We start from the raw sequence: 19,222 nt of genomic DNA on the forward strand, positions 1-19,222 counted from the left end.
CTGCGTCCTGCCCGCGCCCGGAGAGAAGGGCACGCGGGGGCACTCTGTGCGGGGGGCTCTCGGCGCGGGCTAGGCACCAGCCAGGCGGATGGTGAGCCGCGACCGCCCACCTGCCGGGGGAGGGCCCGTGGGGCCCGGGCATCGATTGGCCCTGCCTGACGCAGCCCCCGCCCTTGCAGCGGACTGCGGTGCTCATCAGACCTGAGCAGTTGCTCCGGCAGCGCTCGGGGAAGGAGCCAGGTGAGCCGCCCCGGTGGCGGGGGGCGGGGGGCGGGGGCAGGATGCTCGGCGACCCCACCCTCCGACCCTCTCCTCTTCCACCCACATCCACCGGAGCCACCAACACCAGGAAAGGGGGCGTAGGGCGAGGGATGGGAGAGGGAACAGGGCAGGAGAGAGGATGGGATCGGGAGAAAGGCGATTCCTTTGGGGGAGGGGCGCGTGGAGACCGAGTATGAGTGTGTGTGAGTGCGTGTGTGCAAGGTGTGGTTGCACGGATGCTGGTTGCTTCTGCGTATCTGCGGGCGTGTGTCTGTTTGTATTGTAGCCTGGAGTCAGTGCTCGGTTCTGCACCTGCAGGATGTCCAGGTGTCTGCTGGGTGGGTCTGTACCTTTGGGCTTTGCCGTTGGTGTCCGTGCCTTCGCCACTGGGGGCTGGTCTACATTTGTGTCTCCGTACATGGGTCTTTTTGTTTCTGGGGAGTAAATTCCTGGAGCAATTGCTAGACCTGCCTGCTGTCACCTGGCTGACACGGAGGCCCGCCCCCTTCTCTCAGCAGCCTGGGGCCCAGGCCCGGGCCACCATGGCACTACCTCCAGGCCCAGCCACCCTCCGGCACACACTGCTGCTCCTGCCAGCCCTTCTGAGCTCAGGTACACCCCTGTTCAGTCCTTGACCAAGTCATTCTGGGACCAAAGCCCCCTCACTCCTCTGTCTGCTCTTCTGTTTGGGTACCTACTCCAGGCCCCAAACCCTGGAGTCCCTGTTCCCTTCACCCACCTACCTAGGTCCAACCAGCCAGTCCCTGGTGAGAGGACTCAGGCGCCCTTTCCCTTGGCCTGGTGCTCCTCTCACTGGGGCAATTCCTGGTCACAGCACAGTACCAACCCTGCCTGACCCCTTCCCAGAGGCCCCCTGCTGTGTTCCAGGTTGGGGGGAGTTGGCGCCACAAATAGATGGTCAGACCTGGGCTGAGCGGGCGCTTCGGGAGAATGAACGCCACGCCTTCACCTGCCGGGTGGCAGGGGGGCCTGGCACCCCCAGATTGGCCTGGTATCTGGATGGACAACTGCAGGAGGCCAGCACCTCAAGACTGCTGAGCGTGGGAGGGGAGGCCTTCTCTGGAGGCACCAGCACCTTCACTGTCACTGCCCAGCGGGCCCAGCATGAGCTCAACTGCTCCCTGCAGGACCCCAGCAGTGGCCGATCAGCCAACGCCTCTGTCATCCTCAATGTGCAATGTGAGTGACCCTGAGGTGGACAGGGAGAGAGGTTCTCTGCCCAGGGACCCCCAGCACCCACCAGGCAGGTGGTCCGCAGGACATTTAGCAGACACTTAAGCACTTTGCAAATATGAACTCATTTTATCCTCTGAATAATCCCATGAGGTCATTACTATTTTTGTCACCATTTTACAAATAAGAAAACCGAGGCAGAAAGAGGGTAAGCAATCCGCCCAGGGTGACGATCCCGCTGGTAAGAAGCAGAGCCAGGATTCACATCTGGGCATTTGGCTCTAGTATTTACACTCATAATCACTACGAAATGCTACCTGTCTGGCAGACCCAGCCATCCTGTTCCTCAGCATCCCCTCTGAGGAGAGGCCCAGGCCCCTGGCTCCCATCTGGGTTTGGGAAGAAAGGGCCAGAAGTATAAGGGGCTGTGGTGACAGCATATTGGCCTCTGCTTTGCACCAGTCAAGCCAGAGATTGCCCAAGTCGGCGCCAAGTACCAGGAAGCTCAGGGCCGAGGCCTCCTGGTTGTCCTGTTTGCCCTGGTGCGTGCCAACCCGCCTGCCAATGTCACCTGGATCGACCAGGATGGGCCAGTGACTGTCAACACCTCTGACTTCCTGGTGCTGGATGCGCAGAACTACCCCTGGCTCACCAACCATACTGTACAGCTGCAGCTCCGCAGCCTGGCACACAACCTCTCGGTGGTGGCCACCAATGATGTGGGTGTCACCAGTGCCTCACTTCCAGCCCCAGGTGAGCATGGCCAGCAACTGGCCCAGCCAAGCCTCAGGTGGGTGCAGGAGTCCACATCCCCATACAGCAATGGGAGTACTTGTTTCCCTGTGAGTTGGTCTTGTGGATGAACTGTTCCCAGCCCCCCTGGGCAAGGAGGGCAGAGTAGTACCTATGGCGTGTTGGGGTTGGGGCACTGCCCACTTGGGACCTAACCAGAGGACATCCTCCAGGGCTTCTGGCTACCCGGGTGGAAGTACCACTGCTGGGCATTGTTGTGGCTGCTGGGCTTGCCCTGGGCACCCTCGTGGGGTTCAGCACCTTGGTGGCCTGCCTGGTCTGTAGGAAAGAGAAGAAAACCAAAGGTAGGCCAGGGACACTGGGGGTAGTGGGGATGAGGTCAGGCTGAGCAGCAGCCAGGACAGCAAGTGCAGCTGGGCAGAACCAGTCGTCTCTGACGGTGGCAGAGCACTTCCAGGGTGTGGCCATGGGTAGGGTGACATGCATCCCAGGTAGCAGGGTCAGGCACTGGGAACCCAGTCTCTGGCCCCAGGGCCAAGCCTGGGCATTTGAGAGACCCCTTGCCTGAGGGTCCTGGCTCTGAAAGGGTAGGAGGAGAGCCCAGCGTGGGAGGGCACATTGAGAATTAGGGACATGGTTTCATTCTCCACAGGCCCCTCCCGGCGCCCATCTCTGATATCAAGGTAATTCTTCCTGGGGCTGGGTGGACAAGCCTCACCGAAATGCAGGATGGGGACAGGAGGGAGCCTGCGGTTTCTGGTAGAGGCAGCCATGAGTGCCTGTGCTGGGACACATATCCATCCCGACCTTTATCCTCCCTGTAGTGACTCCAACAACCTAAAACTCAACAACGTGCGCCTGCCACGAGAGAACATGTCCCTCCCGTCCAACCTTCAGCTCAATGACCTCACTCCAGATTCCAGAGGTATATATAGGGCCCTGCTCTTTGCCTCTGCTTCATCTCCAGAAGTGCTTCTGAGAAAAAGAGAGCTTGGTGCTTGGGAGGGGCGAGGCCCCATCAGGCACACTCCTGTTCCTGAACACTGCCCTCTTTGTCCACCAGCAGTGAAAGCAGCAGACCGGCAGATGGCTCAGAACAACAGCCGGCCAGAGCTTCTGGACCCGGAGCCCGGCGGCCTCCTCACCAGCCGAGGTACTGGGGAAGGGGCCTGCCACCCTCCTCCTCTGCCCCCCAGCCCTGTGCTTATGCCAAAGGCCTCCAAGTGCCCAGGAGGCAGAGAGGGCTCTCCCAAGTTCCAAGGAACAAGCATTACTGAGTCCCTGCGGGCTTCTTTGATCCTGCAGGTTTCATCCGCCTCCCAATGCTGGGCTATATCTATCGAGTGTCCAGTGTGAGCAGTGATGAGATCTGGCTCTGAGCCGAGGGCGAGACAAGAGTATTCTCTTGGCCTCTGGGCACCCTCCCATTCCTCCAAGGCATCCTCTGCCTAGCTGTGTCACCAACGTGAAGAGGTCATGCCACTGCCACTTTTGCTTGCCCTCCTAGCTGGGGTGCCCTGTATGTCATGCATGTGATGCATTTCACTGGGCTGTAACCCACAGGGCCACAGGTGTCTTTGGCAAGGCTACCAATTGGACCTAAGCCCCTCACGCTGACTCAGGGCGGGCCCTGCATGTGATGACTGGGCCCTTCCAGAGGGAGCTTTTTGGCCAGGGTGTTCAGATGTCATCCAGCATCCAAGTGTGTCATGGCCTGCTGTATGCCCACCCCAGTACTCCACAGCACCTTGTACAGTAGGCATGGGGGTGTGCCTTTGTGGGGGACAGGGAGGGCCCTGCATGGATTTTCCTCCCTCCTCTGCTATGTATCCTTGTTCCCTCAGGTAAAACTGAGGACCCTGCTAGCTATGTAGAACCAAATTGCCCTTTGTACAGGAGCCAACCCCTGGCCCAGGGGCACTGGCGAAGCACAAGTCTTTTTTGCTGCACAGCTCTCTGCTCTTCTCTGCCCCTTCCTTCCCCACCTCCTCTAGAGAATTCTAGGTTACATGTTGGACCTTCTCTACTACTTCGCTGGACACTAGACTTTTCTATTGGCCTGTGGCACTGCTCAGTATTAGCACAAGTCAGGGAGGAAGAGGCAAGCGATGAGTCTAGTAGCACCCAGGACGGCTTGTAGCTATGCATCATTTTATTACGGTGTTAGCACTTTAAGCACATCCCCTAGGGGAGGGGGTGAGTGAGGGGCCCAGAGCCCTCTTTGTGGCTTCCCCACGTTTAGCCTTCTGTGATTCACTGTGAGTGTCCTGAGCTCTCGGGATTGATGGTTTTCCTCTCAGCATGTCTCCTCCACCATGGGACCCCGGCCCTGACCAACCCCTGGTTGCCCCATCAGCAGGAAGGTGCCCTTCCTGGAGGATGGTCGCCACAGGCACATAGTTCAACAGTGTGGAAGCTTTAGGGGGACATGGAGAAAGGAGGAGACCACATACCCCAAAACAACCTAAGAATGCTTTAAAAGGCAACATGTAAATGATTGGAAATTAATATAGTACAGAATATATTTTTCCCTTGTTGAGATCTTCTTTTGTAATGTTTTTCATGTTACTGCCTAGGACAGTGCTGAGCACACAGTAAGTTTAATAAACTTGACTGAATTAATTTACATATCTCTGCTTCATTTCTTCTATTAATATATTTTCATTTCTGTTTTATTTTGTTTTGTTTGAGATGGAGCCTCACTCTGTCACCCAGGCTGGAGTGCAGGGGTACGATCTTGGCTCACTGCAACCTCCGCCTTCCAGATTCAAATGATTCTCCTGCCTCAGCCTCCCAAGTAGCTGGGACTATAGGCGCCTACCACCATGCCCAGCTAATTTTTATATTTTTAGTAGAGATGGGGTTTCACCATGTTGGCCAGACTGGTCTCGAACTCCCGACCTCAAGTGATCTGCCCACCTTGGCCTCCCAAAGTGCTGGGAGTACAGGTGTGAGCCAGCGCACCCAGCCTTCTTCTAATATGTTTTTTAAATGAGGTTTTCCAATCTCACAGTGGAAAAAAATATGGCAAGCACCTGTATATCCACCACTCAGCTCTGACATTACCAAATTTGCTTCAGAAAAATAAATAATATTTCTTTAATTACACTGTTCCCAGCAGCAGGATTGGCATCCTCTATTTCAGGAGTGCTGCGTGGGGGGCTCTTGGCTATAACTAGCATCTCATTCTCACGTGGTCCATATCACTGAGCTGCTTCTTCCCACCTCAGGACTGGGCTAAAGTATGCTGAGCCCCTTCGTCCTGCCCATGGGAACAGAAGGCTCAGACTGGGCTGTGATTTTTTTTGGTACAAAGTTATGAGGTTCATTGAAATTTTGTTACATATATATGTATGTATGTGTATAGAGAGAGAGAGAGCCCGAGAGAGCACGCGTGTGTGTGTCTTGCTCTGTCACTCAGGCTGGAGTGCAGTGGTGCAGTCATAGCTCACTGCAGCCTTGAACTCCTGTGTTTAAGGGATCCTCCCACCTCAGCCTCATGAGTAGTTGGAACTGCAGGTGTGTGCCATTGTGCTCAGCTAATTAAAAAATATCTGGGGGGACTGGACACGGTGCCTTACGCCTGTAATCCTAGCACTTTGGGAGGCCGAGGCAGGTGGATTGCCTGAGCGCAGGAGTTCGAGACCAGCCTGGGGAACATGGTGAAACTCCATCTCTACTAAAATACAAAAAAATTAGCCAGGCATGGCGGCATGCGCCTGTGGTCCCAGCTACTCGGGAGGCTGAGGCAGGAGAATTGCTGGAACCCAGGAGGCAGAGATAGCAGTGAGCCGAGATCACCCCAATGCACTACAGCCTGGGTGACAGAGCAAGACTCCGTCCTTAAAAAAAAGAAAAAAATGTGTAGAGACAGGGTCTCACTCTATTGCCCAGGCTGGTGTGACATGTGTATAATATGTAGTGATCAGGTTAGGATATTCAAGGTGTCCATTACCCAAGTACAATACACTTTTGTTAACTATACTCACCCCCCTCTGCTATCAAGCATTTATTTTATTCCTTCTAACTATATGTTTGTACCTTTCAACTCACTTCTTTTCTTTATCCCACATTTTCTTGACCCATTCATCACCTGATGGTCACTTAGGTTGATTCTGCATATTTGCTATTGTGAATTGTGCAGCAATACACATGCAAGTGCAGGTGTCTCTTTGCTATTTTGATTTCCTTTTTGGAGATACCCGGAAGCAGGATTGCTGGATTGAATGGTAATTCTATTTTCAGGTTTTTGAGAAATCACAGGCCGGGTGTGGTGACTCATACCTGTAATCCTAGCACTTTGGGAGGCCGAAGCAGGTGGATCGCTTGAACCCAGGAGTTCAAGACCAGCCTGGGCAACATGGTGAGACTCCCGTCTCTACAAAAACACAAAAATTAGCCAGGCGTGGTGGCGTGTACCTGTAGTGCCAGCTACTTGGGAGGCTGAGGCAAGAGGATCACTTGAGCCCAGGAGGCAGAGGCTGCAGTGACTGAGATCACCCCACTGCACTCCAGCCTGGGCCACAGAGTGAGACCCCGTCTCCAAAGAAAAGAGAGAATCCCCATACGGTTTTCCGTAGTGGTTGTACTAGTTTACATTCCCACCAATGTAAGAGTTCCCTTTTCTCCTCATCCTCATCAATAGCTGTAATTATTTGTCTTGTTTTTTTGAGACAGAGTCTCTGTCACTCAGGCTGGAGTGCAGGGGTGCGATCTCAGCTCACTGCAACCTCCACCTCCCAGGTTCAAGCAATTCTTCTGCCTCAGCCTCCCCAGTAGCTGGGACTACAGGCATGTACCACCACGCCTGGCTAATTTTTGTATTTTTAGTAGAGACGGGGTTTCACCATATTGGCCAGGCTGGTCTTGAACTCCTGACCTCATGATCTGCCCACCTCGGCCTCCCAAAGTGCTGGGATTACAGGCGTGAGCCACCATGCCCAGCTTTGTCTTCTTAATCATAGCCATTCTGATTGGGGTCAACTCATTGTGGTTTTGATTTGCATTTCTCTGATGATTAGTGATGTTGAGCATTTTCTCATACACCTGTTAGCCATTTGTATGTCTTCTTTTGAGAAATGTTGGCCAGCCGTAGTGGTTCACGCCTGTAATCCCAGCACTTTGGGAGGCTGAGGCGGGTGGATCACGAGAACCTGGGAGGTGGAGGTTGCAGTGAGCCGAGGTTGCGCCACTGCATTCCAACCTGGGCGACAAGAGCAAAACTCTGTCTCAAAAAAAAAAAAAAGGCATCCATATTGTTGCACGTGTCAGAATGTTGTTCATTTTTAAGGCTGAATAGCATTCCATTACTTACATATACACATTTGTTTATCTATTTATCTTTCAATGGACATTTGGGTTGTTTCCACCTTTCGACTATTGTAAACAAGATTACAGGTGTGCACCGCCTTGGCCACCCAAACTGCTGGGATTACAGACCTGAGCCACCATGCCCAGCCGGAAAGACTTTTTATTATGGCTTCCATGTTGTTCCTTGTTATTGGCCTGTTCAGGTTTTGGATTTCTTTATGGTTAAATCTTGGTAGGGTGTATGTGTCTAGGAATTTATCCATTTCTTCTAGATTTTCCAATTTCTTGGCATATAATTGCTCATAGTAGCCACTAAAGGTCCTTTGAATTTCTGAAGTATTGTAAAGTCATGTCTCCTTTTTCTTTTCTTTTTGAGACAAAGTTTTGTTCTTGTTGCCCAGGCCGGAGTGCAGTGGCAACCTCTGCCTCCTGAGTTCACAGGATTCTCCTGCCTCAGCCTTCCGAGTAGCTGGGATTACAGGTGCGCACCACCACGCCTGGCTAATTTTTGTATTTTTAGTAGAGATGGGGTTTCACCATGTCGGCCAGGCTGGTCTCAAATTCCTGACCTCAGGTGATCTGGCCTCCTCAGGCTCCCAAAGTGCTGGGATTACAGGCGTGAGCCACCGCGCCTGGCCATAATGTCTCCTTTTTCATCTCTGATTTTATCTGAGTCTTCTCCCTTTTTTTCTTGGTCTAGTTAAAGTTTTGCCAATTTTGTTTAACTTAAAAAAATAAAAATAAAAAAATAAAAACAGGCCGGGCACGGTGGCTCACACTTGTAATCCTAGCACTTTGGGAGGCCAAGGCGGGCAGATCACCTGAGGTCAGGAGTTCGAGACCAGCCTGGTCAACATGATGAAACCCCCATCTCTACTAAAAATACAAAAAAATTAGCTGGGCCTGGTGTTGGGCACCTGTAATCTCAGCTACTTGGGAGGCTGAGGCAGGAAAATCACTTGAACCCAGGAGGCGGAGATTGGAGTGATCCGAGATCACGCCATTGCACTCCAGCCTGGGTGACAAAAGTGAGATTCCGTCTCAAAAAAAGACAACAACCAGAAAACCCCAACTTTTTGTTTCATCGATCTTTTGTATTATTTTATTCATTTCAATTTTATTTATTTCTGCTGTGATCTTTCTTATTTCTTTTCTCCTACTAAAACTGGGTCTGGCTTGCTGTTGCTTTTCTAGTTCTTTAAGATGCATTGTTTGGTTGTTTATTTGAAGTCTTTCTTCTTTTTTGATGTAGGCACATATAGCTATAAACTTCCTTCTTAGTACTGCTTTCACTGTTCTCCATAGGTTTTGGCATAGTATGTTTCCATTATTTGTTTAAAGAAATTTTTCTTTTTTTTTTTTTTTCTTTTTTTTGAGATGGAGTCTCACTCTGTTGCCCAGGCTGGAGTGCAGTGGCCGGATCTCGGCTCACTGCAACCTCCGCCTCCCGGGTTCACGCCATTCTCCTGCCTCAGCCTCCCACGTAGCTGGGATTACAGGCGCCCACCACCTCGCCCGGCTAGGTTTTTTTTTTTTTTGTATATTTTTAGTAGAGACGGGGTTTCACCATGTTAGCCAGGATGGTCTCGATCTCCTGACCTCGTGATCCGCCTGCCTCGGCCTCCCAAAGTGCTGGGATTACAGGCGTGAGCCACCGCACCCAGCAAGAAATTTTTCAATTTCCTTCTTAATTTCTTCATTCACCCACTGGTCATTTAGGAACATATTTTTAAATTCATGTATTTGTATAGTTTCCAAAATTCTTGTTATTTATTTCTGGTTTTATTCCATTGTGGTTACAGAAAATGCTTGATATTACTTCAATTTTTTTTTTTTTTTTTTTTTTTTTTTTGAGACAGAGTCTCGCTCTGTCGCCCAGGCTGGAGCGCAGTGGCCGGATCTCAGCTCACTGCAAGCTCCGCCTCCCGGGTTTACGCCATTCTCCTGCCTCAGCCTCCCGAGTAGCTGGGACTACAGGCGCCCGCCACCTCGCCCGGCTAGTTTTTTTTTTTTGTATTTTTTAGTAGAGACGGGTTTTCACTGTGTTAGCCAGGATGGTCTCGATCTCTTGACCTCGTGATCCGCCCGTCTCGGCCTCCCAAAGTGCTGGGATTACAGGCTTGAGCCACCGCGCCCGGCCTACTTCAATTTTTGACTTCAAGTTTTAGGACTTTTGTGACCTAACATATGGTATACCCTTAAGAATATTCACATGCTGAAGAGAAGAATGTGTATTCTGCAGTTGCTGGGTGAAGTGTTCTCTAAATATATATTAGGTCCATTTGGTTAACAGGGCAAATTAAGTCTGGTGTTTCTTTGTTTATTTTCTGTCTAGAAGATTTGTCTCTGCTGAAAGTGGGGTGTTGAAGTCTTCAGTTATTATTGCATTGGAGTCTATCTCTTTCTTTAGCTCTAATAATATTTGCTTTCTATATGTGGGTGCTCCAGTGTTAGGTACATATATATTTACAATTGTTATACCCTGTTGCCAAATTGATCCCTTTATTATGATATAGTAACCTTTCTTGTCTCTTCTTGTAGTTTTTGTCTGTAATCTATTTTTTCTTAAAGAGGTATAACTACTGCACTTGTTTTTGGTTTCCATTGGCATGGAATATCTTTTTCCATCCCTTTATGTCTATGTGTCTTTTTAGGCGAAGTGTGTTTCCTGTAGGCAACAGATCATTGGGTCTTGTATTTTTTTTATGCATTCAACCACTCTGTGTCTTTTGATTGGAGAGTTGAGTCCATTTACATTCAATGTTAATATTGATCAGTAAAGACTTACTGCTGCCGGCCGGGCGCGGTGGCTCAAGCCTGTAATCCCAGCACTTTGGGAGGCCGAGGCGGGTGGATCACGAGGTCAGGAGATCGAGACCATCCTGGCTAACACTGTGAAACCCCATCTCTACTAAAAAATACAAAAAACTAGCAGGGCGAGGTAGCGGGCGCCTGTAGTCCCAGCTACTCCGGAGGCTGAGGCAGGAGAATGGCGTAAACCCGGGAGGCGGAGCTTGCAGTGAGCTGAGATCCGGCCACTGCACTCCAGCCCGGGCGACAGAGCGAGACTCCATCTCAAAAAAAAAAAAAAAAAAAAAAAGAGACTTACTGCTGCCATTTTGTTATTTGTTTTCTGGCCTTCTCTTCCTTCTTTCCTTCCTTCCTGTCTTTCTTTTAGTGAAGGTAACTTTCTCTGATATGATTTAGTTTCTCACTTTTTATTTTTTGTTTCCATTGTGTGTTTGTTGATTTGAGGTTACCATGAGGCTTGCAAATACTATCTTGTTTCGTTTTGTTTGTTTTTTTGAGATGGAGTCTCGCTCTGTCACCCAGGCTGGAGTGTGGTGGTGCAATCTCGGCTCACTGCAACCTCTGCTTCACAGGTTCAAGTGATTCTCCTGTCTCAGCCTCCCGAGTAGCTGGGACTACAGGCGCATACCACCACACCCGGCTAATTTTGTGTTTTTAGTAGAGACAGGATTTCACCATGTTGGCCAAGCTGGTCTCAAACTCCTGACCTTAAGTGATCCGTCTGCCTTGGCCTCCCAAAGTGCTGGGATTACAAGCGTGAGCCACCGCGCCTGGCCGCAAATAGTATCTTATAATTCATTATTTTAATCTGAGAACAACAACACTGTTTGCATAAGCAAAAAAGCAAAAAGAAAACTAATAAAAACTCTACACCTTAAGTTTGTATCCCTGCTTTTTACTTTTTGTTGGTTCTATTTATATCTTGAAAAGTTGCTGTAGTTACTATTTTTCATTGGTTCATCTTTTTGTCTTTCTACTTCAGATACAAGTAGTTTATACACCATAGTTACGAGGTTATAATATTCTGGTTTTTTTCTGTGTACTTACTATTACCAGTAAATTTTGTACCTTCAGATGATTTCTTATTGCTCATTAATGTCCTTTAGCATTTCTTGTAGGACAGGTCTGGTGTTGGTGACATCCTTCACCTTTTGTCTGGAAAAGTCTTTATTTCTCCTTCATGTCTGAAGGATATTTTCACCAGATATGCTACTCTAGGGTAAAAGTTTTTTTCCTTCAGCACTTTAAATATGTCAAGCCATTCTCTCCTGGCTTATAAGGCTACCACTGAGAGGTCTGCTGCTAGATGTATTGGACTTCTTTGTATGTTTCATTTCTCTTGCTGCTTTTAGGATCCTTTCCTTATCCTTGACCTTTAGGTGCTTGATTATTAAATGCCTTGAGGTAGTCTTTGGGTTAAATCTGCTTGGTGTTCTTTAACCTTCTTGTACTTGGATATTGATACCTTTCTCTAGGCTTGGGAAATTCTCTGTTATCCCTTTGAATAAACTTTCTACTCCATTTTTTTTTTCTCTACCACCTCTTTAAGGCCAGTAACTCTTAGACTTGCGCTTTTGAGGCAATTTTCTAGCTCTTGTAGGCATGCCTCATTCTTTTTTATTCTATTTTCTTTCATCTCCTCTGACTGTTTTGTTTTGTTTTTTGAGACAGAGTCTCACTCTGTCGCCCAGGCTGGTGTGCAATGGTGTGATCTCAGCTCACTACAGCCTCCACTTCCTGGGATCTAAGAATTCTCCTGCCTCAACCTCCCAAGTAGCTGGGACTACAGGTGCCCGCCACCATGCTCAGCTAATTTTTGTATTTTTAGTAGAGATGGGGTTTCACCATGTTGGCCAGGCTGGTCTCAAACTCCTGAACTCAAGTGATCCGCCTGCCTTGGCCTCCTAAAGTGCTGGGATTACAGGCGTGAGCCACCATGCCCGGCCCAGACCGTGCATTTTCAAATAGCCTGTCTTCAGTTCACTAATTCTTCTGCTTGATCAATTCTGCTATTACAAGACTCTTATGCATGGCCCACATATGGTAGCTCATGTCTGTAATTCCAACACTTTAGGAGGCCAAGGCAGGTGGACCACTTCAGGCCAGGAGTTCCAGACCGGCTTGGCAAACATGGCAAAACGGTCTCTACTAAAAACACAGAAAATTAGCCAAGTGTGGTGGCACATGCCTGTCATCCCAGCTACCTGGGACGCTGAAGCACGAGAATTGCTTGAACACAGGAGGTGGAGGTTGCAGTGAGCCGTGGGATCACACCATTGCACTCCAACCTGGGCAACAGAGTGAGACCCTGTCTCAAAAAAAAAACTCTGATGTGTTCTTCAATATGCCCATTGCATTTTTCAACTCTAGAATTTCTGCTTGATTCTTTTAAATTATTTCAATCTCTTGGTTAAACTTATCTGATAGAATTCTGGATTCCTTCTTTGTGTTATCTTGATTTGAGTTTCCTCAAAACAGCTATTTTGACTTCTCTGTCTGAAAGGTCGCATACCTCTCTCTCTCCAAGATTGGTCTCTGGTGCCTTATTTAGGTTTGTTTGGTGACGTCATGTCTTCCTGAATGGTGTTGATGCTTGTAGATATTCGTCAGTGTCTGGGCATTCAAGAGGCAGGTATTTATCGTAGTCTTCACAGTCTAGGCTTATTTGTACCCATCCTTCTTGGAAAGGCTTTCCAGGTACTCAAAAGGACTTTGATGTTGTGATCTAAGCAGTCTCTGCATTAGGGATCACCCCAAGCTCAATAACACTCTGGTTATTACAGACTCATAGAGGTACTGCCTTGGTGGTGTTGGATGAAATCCAGAATTATCTGTATTACCAGTCAGAGACTCTTGTTCTCTTCTCTTACTTTCTCCCAAACAAATGGAGTCTCTCTGTGTGGTGGGCCACCTGGAGCCAGGAGTGGGGTGACATAAGAACCCCTGTGGCCACCGCCACTGGGACTTAACTGGGTGAGACCTGAAGCCAGCACAGCACTGAGTCTCGCCTAAGGCCCTTGTATCCACTATGTAACTACCGCCTATGTTCACTCAAGGGCCTGGGGGCCATATAGTCAGCAGATGGCGAAGGCAGACAGGCCTGTGACCTTCCCTTTAGGGTGGCAAGTTCCCCATGGCCCCAGTGGGTCCAGAAATGCCATCCAAATGCCAGGGACTGGCATCAAAAACCTCTACCTGTTCTATTGTTCTGCTGCTGAGCTGGCTTTCAAACCATGGGACTCTGCTTTAATCTTTATTTCCTTTCTTCTGTTAGCTTTGGGTTTCTTTTTTTCTTTTTTTTTTTCCTTCAGTTTTACTCTTCTTTTCCTAGTTCCTTAATTTGTAGATTATTTGAAATCTTTTTTTTTTTTTTTTTTTGAGACAGAGTCTCACTCTGTTACCAGGCTGGAGTACAGTGGCACAATCTCAGCTCACTACAACCTCCGCTTCCCGGGTTCAAGCAATTCTCCTGCCTCAGCCTCCCAAGTAGCTGGGACTACCGGCATGTGCCACCACACCCAGCTAATTTTTGTATTTTTAGTAGAGACGGGGTTTCACCATGTTGGCCAGGATAGTCTCGATCTCTTGACCTTGTGATCCACCGCCTTGGCCTCCCAAAGTACTGGGATTACAGGCGTGAGCCACCATGCCCGACGAGATCTTTCTTAATATAAACATTTACACATAAATTCCCTCTTGGCACTGCTTTAGCTGTATCCCGTTAGTTTTGGTATGTCGTGCTTTCATTTTTTGTTTCTTTTTTTTTTTTTTTTTTTTAGACGGAGTCTTACTCTGTCACTCAGGCTAGAGTGCAGTGGCATGATCTTAGCTCACTGCAACCTCTGCCTTCCTGGTTGAAGTGATTCTCCTGCCTCAGCCTCCTGAGTAGCTGGGATTACAGGTGCCCATTACCACACCCGGCTAATTTTTATATTTTTAGTAGAGACAGGGTTTTACCATGTTGGCCAGGCTGGTCTCCAACTCCTTATCTCAAGTGATCTGCCCACCTTGGCCTCCCAAAGAGCTGGGATTACAGACGTGAGCCACCACGCCCAGCTCATTTGTTTCTAATTTTCTAATTTCTCTTGTGACTTCTTCTTTGACCTATTGGTTAAGAGTGTATTGCTTAATTTCCACAAATTTGTGAATTTTCCTGTTTTCCTTCTGTTATTGATTTCTAACTTCATCCTGGTACAGTCAGAGAAACTACTTTGTATGTCTGTCTCTTAAATCTATTGGGACTTGTAGCCCAACATATGGTCTATCCTAAACAATGTCCCATGTGCACTTGAGAAGCATCTGTATGCTGCTGTTAGAGTGTTTTGTATTTCTTTTTTTTTTTTTTTGAGACAGAGTCTTGCTCTGTCGCCCAGGCTGGAGTGCAGTGGCATGATCTTGGCTCACTGCAAGCTCCGCCTCCCAGGCCCACGCCATTCTCCTGCCTCAGCCTCCCGAGTAGCTGGGACCACAGGCGCCTGCCACCGCACCCGGCTAATTTTTTGTATTTTTAATAGAGACGGAGTTTCATCGTGTTAGCCAGGATGGTCTCGATCTCCTGACCTTGTGATCCACTCGCCTCAGCCTCCCAAAGTGCTGGGATTACAGGCGTGAGCCACCGCGCCCGGCCAAGTGTTTTGTATTTCTGTTAGCTCTGATTGATTTATTAAGTTTCCTATTTCTGGCCGGGCATAGTGGCTCACACCTGTAATCCTAGCACTTTGGGAAGCCAAGGTGGGTGGATCACTTGAAACCAGGAGTTCAAGACCAGCCTGACCAACATGGTGAAACCCTGTCTGTACTAAAAATACAAAAAAATAAATAAATAAACAAACAAAAAAACAGAAAAACCAGGCATGGTGGTGCATGCCTATAATCCCAGCTACTCAGGAGGCTGAGGTGGGAGGATCACCTGAGCCCAGGAAGGGGAATTTGTAGTGAGCCGAGATCTCATCACTGTACTCCAGCCTGGGCAACAGAGTGAGACTCTTTTTTTTTTTGAGACAGAGTCTCGCTCAGTCGCCCAGGTTGGAGTGCAGTGGCCAGATCTCAGCTCACTGCAAGCTCCGCCTCTCGGGTTTATGCCATTCTCCTGCCTCAGCCTCCGGAGTAGCTGGGACTACAGGCGCCCGCCACCTCGCCCGGCTAATTTTTTATATTTTTTTAGTAGAGATGGGGTTTCACCATGTTAGCCAGGATGGTCTCGACCTCCTGACCTCGTGATCCACCCGCCTCAGCCTCCCAAAGTGCTGGGATTACAGGTTTGAGCCACCGCGCCCGGCCCAGAGTGAGACTCTCTAAAAAAAAATTTAAAAATTAAAAAAAGAAGAAGTCCTCTATTTCCTTCTTATCTTCTGTATGGTAGTTTATGATTTGTGTGTGCATACACATGATTAAGACAAAAAATCTGGAAGTTGATGTATAGGTAGGATCTGGACATTTGCTTAAAGAATCCTAATTGTCAGTATCTGTAGGTCTTTCCTCTTTGCCTGATCAATTTCCTGGAAGTAGACTCTTTCAGTATCCTGCTTTGGAGGTATCAGCTTGACACAGGGCTGGATGCAAACTCATTCCTTTATTTAATCCTTTTATTTAAACATTGCCCCTTACTTCCGTCCTCCTAGTTGCTTGGTATTCTCATGTCCGAGCCTACCTGGTTCAAAGGTGCCCATTTTCTGTTAAGCTAAGGAGGTGGGTGCACAGTGGGGGAAGGTTCTGGGGATCTGCTTCCCGTATAAACCTTCAACCAACCTCCTGTTTTCAGCCCCACCCTATACACTTGCTATCAGAATTATCTGGCACTTTCTGTTGCCGATCCTTTCCAGGGTTCCACAGTGTGAAGTGGCTTACTTCTCACTGACTCTCAGACCCTGTCCTCTACATGCAGTTAGATTTCAGGTTTTTTATCTTTCTCCTACTAAATCAGTTACCCCTTCATCTTCTACAATTGTTGCTCTCTAGTCTCTCATCATTTTCTTTCCTATTATCTGTCCTCGCTGGTTTACATCTATTTAGTTTCCTATACTGACATTTTAGTAGGATTAAAGGAGGGAGTGAAGATGTAAATACTTGAGTTTGATTTTTGTTTACTTGGAAGTGCCAGGAGCCTAGGATCAGCAGAGAAGGCGAGGGACACTTTCAGCAAGGAAAGTCGCCTACCTAAAAGTTTAGTTGGAACAGAGAACTCATGAGTCACGTGCATAGCATGACAAGCAAATTGGTTTTGCAGTTTACCTCGGACAATTGTAGAAAGTGAGGATCTTGGGGTAGGGAGAGAGTAGCCAAATGGAAGTCTAAAAGGCCAGAGTTGAAAATTTATACTTAGTAACAAAATTATTATATTTTACATTTTATGGCACTGGCACTTATTTTTTGGAGACGGGGTCTCACTCTGTCACCTAGGCTTCAGTGCAGTGGTGCAATCGTAGCTCACTATAACCTTCACCTCCTGGGCTCAAACGATCCTCCTGCTTCAACGTCCCAAGCAGCTGGGACTATGGGAATGCGCAACCATACCCAGCTATTTTATTTTTTGTAGAGACATGGTCTTGCTTTATTCCCTGAGTTGGTCTCTTAACTCCTGGGCTTAAGTGATCCTCCTAACTCAGCCTCCCAAAGTGCTGGAATTACATGTGTGAACCACTGTGCCCAGCCCACTTAATCTTTTCACATTATTTTTATCCACAGGACAAAGTTAGTGTTTATTGTAACTGTTTCATGGCTGGGAAGTTAATTGACTTTTCCTAGGGTTACAGAGCAAGTAGCCAAAAGGGAGTAACTGGAGACTGTTGGAGAGAGAAGCCTGGTGAAAGCCATCTGAAGATGATCCCTAAAGAGGTGCGGTGGATGTGCTAGAGGAGACAGAGAAGCTGAAAGGCCCAGGCACCAACCAGGAGCTTAAGCAGGGAGTCCAGCTGATTCTCAGTATTTGCAGATTCTGTATTTGTGAATTCACCTACTTGCTAAAATCTATTTGCAACCCCAAATTACTACTTGTTTCCATGGTCATTTTTGGACATGCTCGGAACACTGAAAAATTCTGGTTTCCTGATGCCCACATTCCCAGCTGAGGTTGAAGGTGGCACTCTGCCTCATTTCAAGTCATATTAGAAACAAGTGTCCTTTTTGCAGTCTATGTAGTGCTACATTTTGAACATTTTTTATGGTAATTTCGCTGTTTAAAATGGTTTCCAAGAGTAGTGCTGAAGTGCCAACTTGTGTTCTTAGGTGCAAGAAGGCTGTGATGTGCCCTATGGAGAAAATAAGTGTTAGCAGTATAGCTCATTCAGGCATGAGTTATAGTGCTGTTGGCTACGAGTTCAATGAATTAGTGGTCAGCTGATGAGATGTTATGACCAGAGCTACACAGGAACCTAACCCTGTATTTCCTCTAGGAACAATGGTTCTATAGTTCAATATTTGCTAAATAAGTGTTCACAGTAACTTTACAGAATAACCACCATGAATGAGAATCAACTGTATTTATTAGTGTTATCTTTCAGCTCAGAAGGCCATCTGATTGCTTCCTGAAAACCTAATGGAGCAAACCTAATGGAATCCTATCCAATTTTGTCTCCCTTCATTCCCTATGAGTTGAATGTAAGCATTAATGGTACCTATCTGAGAGCAAAGCATGTGGGCCTGATATGTCAAACTTAGGCCAGCCATGGTGGTGCACCTGCAGTTCCAGCTAATTGGTAGGCTGAGGCAGGAGGATGGCTTGAGCCCAAGAGTAGGGGCCTATGAAATGCCACTGCACTCCAGCCTAGACAATACAGCAAGACCCTGTCTCTTAAGAAACAACAAAACAAAACTGAGGCTTCAAGCATGATGATCATAGTTAAAGGGTTTATAAGAAACAGTTCCTCTCCTACCTATGTGTTTATTGTGTATCTGTTAGGCTGATGGTATCGATTTTTTGTTTTGTTTAGACAGCAGTGTCTTGCTATGTTGCATGATCATGGCTCACTGCAGCCTTGACCTCCTGGGCTCAAGGGATCCTCCCGCCTCAGCCTCCCATGCCCAATTATTATTTTTTGTAGAGACAGGGTCTCCCTATGTTGCCCAGGCTGGTCCCAAATTCTTGCGCTCAAATGATCCTCCCATCTTGGCCTCCCAAAGTGCTGGGATCACAGGCGTGAGCCAAACCAACTGGCCTGGTATAGCATTTTAATGTAATCTTCCCCTTCAAACAATTTCTGTCCCGTATCAGTATTTGGCTTCATTATCCATTCAGCTGCTCACGCCAAAGAAAAGCTGGGAGTCATCCTTGATTTCTTTCCTTCCATCCCCCATGCTGACTCGATCAGCAAGTTCTCTTGGTTCTATGTCTACTGGATATTTCTTTGTCGTCTCTCAGTCCTATCCTTCACTTCTACACTCTGCTTTCTACTGCCAGATTCCCTGGCAAACTATTAACCTCTGCCAGTAGCAGGCACCAGCAGGGGACGAGACGGTGGGAGAAGGAAGCAGCAGCCACTGCTCTAGTCACTGTAGTGGTGGGAGTACACACCTGTGGTGGTCAGCAGTGCCCGAGTATGGCACCTCCTCGGCTACTGAACACCTGGCCCCAGCCAAGCACCTCTGCTACCAGCGCTGGCAATGGCTACCACCCCTTTAACTTTTATGTTCCTCAGTACCCTCCATTCTCCCTTTTGCTCCTTCAGCCTCTACAACACTTTTGTAACCAATTTATCATACTATTACATATATTTTTTTAAGAAAGAGTTTTACTCTGTTGCCCAGGCTGAAGTGCAGTGGCACGATCTTGGCTCACTGTAACCGCCACCTCCTGGGTTCAAGTGATTCTCCTGTCTCAGCCTCCTGGTAAGCTGAGGTTACAGGTGCCCACCACCACACCCAGCTAATTTTTTGTATTTTTAGTAGAGACAGGGTT

The 19,222-nt window shown here is 48.1% G+C and overlaps 1 protein-coding gene across 17 annotated transcripts; it reads left to right on the plus strand.

Annotated features, from left to right (window-relative positions):
* The first annotated feature begins 51 nt into the window (after positions 1 to 51).
* On the plus strand, positions 52 to 17,487 carry TMEM25 (transmembrane protein 25). Of its 17 annotated transcripts, none has more exons than XM_033207346.1 (9): positions 52 to 240; positions 780 to 873; positions 1,150 to 1,461; positions 1,918 to 2,208; positions 2,421 to 2,552; positions 2,861 to 2,891; positions 3,033 to 3,133; positions 3,272 to 3,361; positions 3,514 to 4,834. In XM_033207346.1, the coding sequence occupies exons 2-9, from the start codon at positions 804 to 806 to the stop codon at positions 3,585 to 3,587; spliced, it is 1,101 nt and encodes a 366-aa protein (XP_033063237.1). In that variant the 5' UTR covers positions 52 to 240; positions 780 to 803; the 3' UTR covers positions 3,588 to 4,834. The 17 variants fall into 17 exon arrangements, with proteins under 17 accessions (XP_033063237.1, XP_033063240.1, XP_033063239.1 ...); XM_033207344.1 differs by having other exon boundaries at positions 105 to 240; positions 1,129 to 1,461; XM_033207347.1 differs by having other exon boundaries at positions 105 to 240; positions 1,246 to 1,461.
* The last annotated feature ends 1,735 nt before the right edge of the window (positions 17,488 to 19,222 follow it).

Source organism: Trachypithecus francoisi, unplaced genomic scaffold (genome assembly GCF_009764315.1).
Source record: "Trachypithecus francoisi isolate TF-2019V2 unplaced genomic scaffold, Tfra_2.0 Lachesis_group8, whole genome shotgun sequence".
NCBI lineage: Eukaryota > Metazoa > Chordata > Mammalia > Primates > Cercopithecidae > Trachypithecus > Trachypithecus francoisi.